We start from the raw sequence: 5,692 nt of genomic DNA on the forward strand, positions 1-5,692 counted from the left end.
TTGCGCTTTACGTCATGTGGTACTGATGTCGTAAGGATTTTTAAGGTACTTGGGTGAGAAATTTGGGTTTGCTTTTCTTGTGACCTGGCTCCAGTTAACGTAAAGTCATTTAGGTTTGAATGTTGTGTTTGTTTGTTTGTTTGTTTTTGCGGAAAATAAAATATATAAACCGGAAATCCACGAAGCGGAACGGTTAACGTACAAACGAGAAGGGGGAAAGACACAGGAAGTATCCACTGATTTTCTGTGAAGAGGAGGAATATCGCGTATCTTCATCAAAATACCACATCGAAACCTAAAATTCCAGAACGTAGTTGGAGATATTTTACATTCCTTTAATATATACTCGCACCACTGATCCCACTTGACTGATATTTCTACGAAGAAGTCAACAAAGATGCTGATTAAAGTGAAGGTAAGGTCCGTCATACTGAACGATTTGAGACTCGTCTTGTTATTACTGACTCACTGCCTCTGCTGGATCCGTTGAAATCATTTGCTTAACAATGTTTTTATCACAGACACTCACTGGCAAGGAGATAGAGATTGACATAGAGCCCACAGATAAGGTACATGTTTATCTTTTTTTGATGTGCGCAGATAGTAAGTCGCTGTGTTTTTCAGTGCATTTAATTCATGTCCATCCAGGTGGAGCGGATTAAAGAAAGGGTGGAGGAGAAAGAGGGGATCCCTCCCCAACAGCAGAGGCTAATCTACAGTGGAAAACAGATGTAAGACCCGGATACAGTTTTTTTTTATTAAAGAGTGAGGTTGGGGATGTATTTAATGGAAGCACCTGCACACAGTGTAGTTTATTACAGTAAATCTCTTAAAATAAATATCCCAGTGTAGCAAGTGCTCACTAGTGCACCACGTGTATCTGCCAGAAATCAGTTAGCCTTAGTTTAAAATGAAACTATACTTAAGATTTATATCTGTCACAGAAACAAATCTGCATTGGCATGCTAATACTGATAGGAAGGGCAAGAGCAGAATGATCAACTTTACCTCAGGTTAATGTACCCAGGCGAATTATAAAATGTATTAAATTTATAGTTAAAATCAGTCAAATATATGCTAAAGGCCATTTCATGCCATTGTGCCAACGAGACTTAGATCAGCTGACTGGAGCAAGAAGGAAACATAGGACTCAAAAATCCATCTGCACATATAGGTTTTTATTTTATAAAGTGTAAATTTTACAAAATCCACTTTGCACCTATATACTGCATTTTAGGAACAACCACAGACACATTGCTGACCTCGTTTTAATTTGAAAACTGCAGGGTGGTGCTTGAATGTGGACGGGGTGAAACAATGACTCCCACATTTGCCACCATATTCAGCCTTATCAGGCACAAAAATGCAGCTAAATCATTACGAGTTAGATTCATAAACATAATTTTTTGCTGTTTGCAAAGCAGTCGAGTCTAAAGGGTCACTTTAGTTGTTAGCAGTGACTCTGTAAGGTTTATGGTGAGATAACTGCCTTTTACTCATCGTTGAATTTTAGCAACGTTTACAGCTTATTGTTGTTCTAAAGAAGGAAATCTCTTGTCTTAATTTTTGCTACCGCTTCTCTTCTGAAGCAGCATTTTTTATAATACAAAGAACTACAGATGTACGTCGACATTATCCTCAAAACGTTTAGGGAAAAGTTCCACATCTTTACCTGCTTAAACTGTTTTACGTATTAAAATAAATCATTTGTGTCAGATGGATTTTCATTAAAAAAAAAAAAAAAAAAAAGAGTATTGAATGCATCGTCTCTTTCCTCAGGAATGATGAGAAAACAGCAGCAGACTATAAAATCCAGGGAGGCTCCGTTCTCCACCTGGTACTCGCTCTGAGAGGAGGATGCCTGCTCCACCATCGCACAACACTCTGTTCTACACCTGCGGTGTAGCCTTCACCGCTGCCTCAGCTGTTGCCCTGCCTGCACGAAGCAAGAACAGTGACGACTCCGAGCCAGCGGCTGCTGGATCACCAGGTGGTATTGTAGCCAAGACGGAGCCTTGGTCTAAAAAGTCTGATCGGGCTCTCTTTATTTCAGACATTTCCCTGCAACCAACAGTGTGTTGGCCACAAACGCTCCCTCCTTCCACACTGTAAATTTGCCACGGTGCGACACCCTTATGTAGTTGAAAAGTTTCTCAGAATTAAAGAAAATTTTGTCTTCAAGTCAACAAATCACTTATTTTATCTGAAGCAGACAGGCCCGAGGTTTTCGAGGCATGTAAAAAAGTTACTTTAGTTCCACTAATGATAACACTGATGACTGGACTGCGATGCTGCCTCCAAACTTTCTTTAATTGATTTTTTTTTTTTTATGCTGTGTACATGTTTTGTTATTCTTATATGATGCAGATGTGCAGTAGCGTAGTTAGATTTGAGGAGGATGAATCGCTGCATATGTAAAAGGATAGTTCCACATTTAAGGAAAGCCACCGACTCATTCTTCATGGGAAACCGACGTACCTCTCGCATCTGATCACTCAACATGAAGTCACTATTATCAGCTGGTTAAATTGCTTGTTTGTGTAGCACGAATAAGCTCCTTTACCGGGCGTGTCCCGAGAAAGTCCTTTAAATTACGCTTATAGAAGGTTTAAATGCAAAAGCTCACATGCAACAGTCAGAAACACAAGCTGTAGAATAAGTACTTTATAAATCAAAACACAAAAGTTCAAAATGAGTAAAAAAATGTAGATAGACTGAGTAGTGCAAGGTGCAAACTGTGCTATAGTGATGAATGGAAAAATAACCCAGCAATAAGACCGGCTGCACTCTTTAGGTGACAGATTTCCTTTGTTAGCATCTCTAAATCTTTTATTAACATGTCACATGACACATGTCGGTTTAATATGTGCAAAAAATAAGTGTTTAAAACAGAAACTGTGTTTCAGTCTTCTTCTTAACCCACAGTGAAATGTCATTTCTAACTGTGAATTTTCCACTTGGATTATGTTCCTAAAAGAAGACCAAGCGAGTTAAATGGCGACACGATGTAGTGTTTGTAAGTGGGTTTCTTCTCCCAGTCTTTGTGCTGATCTACCTGCCTGCTGGATGTAACCCTAACAGATCCATAATTTGTTGGACAAAGAGAATTTTTGTAGTTTTGCTTCCGTTCTCCACCGCAGTGGCTTTTAAATCAAACAGACCAGATGTGATTGAAGTGCAGACCTGCAGCTTTCAAAGAGTTTAACAGAATTGCATAAACTGTTTAGGAATTAGAGCCATTTTTAGAGGCTCAGAAAGCACAAAATAAAATTGGGTTTTTATCAATACTTTGATGAAGTCAACCACTGAAGTCTGTAGCCCATGGACGTTACCATTACTGCAGCCAGCTTCAGTCGCTGCTTGTTTGTGGGTCTCTCTGTCATCAATTTTGTATTCAGCAGTTGAAAGCGTGCTCTGTTGGTTTGAGATCAGATGACTGACTCGCCCATTGATAAATCTCATTTCTTTGCCTTTAGAAACTCTTGGGTTGCTTTTGCAGTTTGCTTTGTCTCATTTATGCATTTGCACAGTGAAGCTCTGTCTGACCAGCTTTGCAGCATTTGCCTAAATCTGAGCAGAGAGTACGACCCTGCACACTTCACAGTTCATCCTGCTGCTTCTATCTACAGCCACATCATCAGTAAACACTAGTACCCCCCCAGTGCACCTAACAGCCAAACGTCCCCATGAGCTAGTCTGGGTTGCATCTGTCCAGAACAGCGTGAGCTCTTCTAGTTGTTTTCCGGCAGTCTGATGTGTCCTTCCTGTTCTCGAGTCTAGTTTGCACCTTGTTGTAAACCTTCTGTATTAACATTCATGAAAGTGTGTCGTGATTGTAGACTTTCACAGCGATGCACCTTCTTCCTCAAGCGTGTGCTTGACTTGTTTTAATGTTTCTCTTTTAATTTAGTCTTCTGTGGTATTGCTGAGCTCTGCATTCATTTAATATTTTTGGAAGAATGTGTCGGATTGTTGATCAGACAGGTTTATTTTAGCTCTTCAGCCTAATGATGGTCTCCCTCACTTACACTAACATGTCTTGGGCCTCCTCATATTTAGAGTTTTAGTGAAAAGCTTTAAATTATAAATTCAACACATGGAATCAGCTTCAAATATTAACGAGGAGCAGGCCTCTGAAAATGGGAGACTGTATAAAAATGACTATATAATGTCTGTATAATTCATAAACGGTTAATGTTAATTTTTATTTAAAATGCTTGAGTGAAATTATATCTAGACTGTTTCATTTAAAAACATATCTGCTGTGATCGTGTACAGAGGCAAAGTGTCTTTGTGCAACAAATTATGGACCAAACTATGTGAGAGTGGTGAAAGTCTTCATGAATCTGCATTTCCTAAAATCTAAAACTATTCCTGTGATGCAGACCAACATGTGATGTCAGGAAAATCTCCTGCAACTTGTTCTAAATCATGGACCACATATGGTAGTTGATTGTAAGCCTGCTTTATAAGCAGCCTGAGCATGTCCGTTGGGTAAGCTACTGATTTATTTAATGTGTTGGGCAGAGTTGGTTTTTGCTCTCATTGCATATTTGACTGTAGTGAGGAGCGCGGCTTCAGTTTACGTGGTTTGTTTGTTTGAGAAGCATTGCTGTGTGAGTTCCCACGTTGCTCCCACCAGTGTGTGACGAGTTATGAGAAACTGACTTTTGCTTTGGATTGATCTGTCAGTAGAATAAATTTGATCCTGCAAACGACTCGTGTTTACTGCTTTCTGTTTCTGATCTGTGTTTGTTTGTTTGTCCGCAAACTCCACCGTCAGGAGTTAAACAACCAAACGTGGCACTCGGTTACATCTTACGTCCCTAAGGGTTTTTATCTACATCTGATATTATGATGTCATTGTGTTGCCTAGCAACCACCTACCAATGGCTCAAAGTGATCAGTTTTTAGCATTTTTGCCCTTACAATACCTCAAAAATAGCTTCCATCATTTTATTTCATGACGGTAACATCTCATTTCAATAAGTCACATCTAAATGGTAAATGGCCTGTATTTATATAGCGCTTTACTAGTCCCTAAGGACCCCAAAGCGCTTTACACATCCAGTCATCCACCCATTCACACACTGGTGATGGCAAGCTACATTGTAGCCACAGCCACCCTGGGGCGCACTGACAGAGGCGAGGCTCTGGCGCCACCGGGCCCTCTGACCACCACCAGTAGGCAACGGGTGAAGCGTCTTGCCCAAGGACACAACGACCGAGACTGTCCAAGCCGGGGCTCAAACCAGCAACCTTCCGATTACAAGGCGAACTCCCAACTCTTGAGCCACATCTCAAAATTTCTAATACTCAAAAGCTAAATTATGTATGATATATTGTGATGTCACCACATTGCTTGGCAACCACCTATCAGCGAGCTAAAATAACGTTTTTTTTTTAGACCTTCCTATGATCCATCCTATCGTTTTCATTTCACAACAACCTTTAGATCCACAAAAGTTGAATTATATACATTTTGCAACCACGCAGCAACAGGCTGAAATGACCCATAATGTAAACCTATAAACGGCATCTAGCACCCCTATCTTTTTTTTTAACCTTTCTCAGTGTGATCAAGTGTATCAGTCTGCCAACAGCATGAACAGGTCAGACAACACCGGACCATGGACACGTAACTAGATGATTAAGTTCAACTGAAGCTGCAAAAACGAAGACATGAGAACGC

At 40.2% G+C, this 5,692-nt stretch overlaps 1 protein-coding gene across 1 annotated transcript; it reads left to right on the forward strand.

Moving 5' to 3' along the window:
• Positions 1 to 47: 47 nt before the first annotated feature.
• Positions 48 to 4,718, forward strand: nedd8 (NEDD8 ubiquitin like modifier). The gene is made up of 4 exons (XM_082520040.1): positions 48 to 415; positions 522 to 569; positions 649 to 731; positions 1,780 to 4,718. The coding sequence occupies exons 1-4, from the start codon at positions 398 to 400 to the stop codon at positions 1,904 to 1,906; spliced, it is 276 nt and encodes a 91-aa protein (XP_082376166.1). The 5' UTR covers positions 48 to 397; the 3' UTR covers positions 1,907 to 4,718.
• The last annotated feature ends 974 nt before the right edge of the window (positions 4,719 to 5,692 follow it).

This window comes from Aulonocara stuartgranti (genome assembly GCF_965226115.1).
Source record: "Aulonocara stuartgranti genome assembly, chromosome: 3".
Taxonomy (NCBI): Eukaryota; Metazoa; Chordata; class Actinopteri; order Cichliformes; family Cichlidae; genus Aulonocara; species Aulonocara stuartgranti.

Bases quoted from the DNA above. Each gene is read 5' to 3' on its own strand.
- nedd8 (XM_082520040.1), top strand. The intron at 570-648 runs GTACATGTTTAT...ATGTCCATCCAG, and splicing joins ACATAGAGCCCACAGATAAG to GTGGAGCGGATTAAAGAAAG. The intron at 732-1,779 runs GTAAGACCCGGA...CTCTTTCCTCAG, and splicing joins ATCTACAGTGGAAAACAGAT to GAATGATGAGAAAACAGCAG.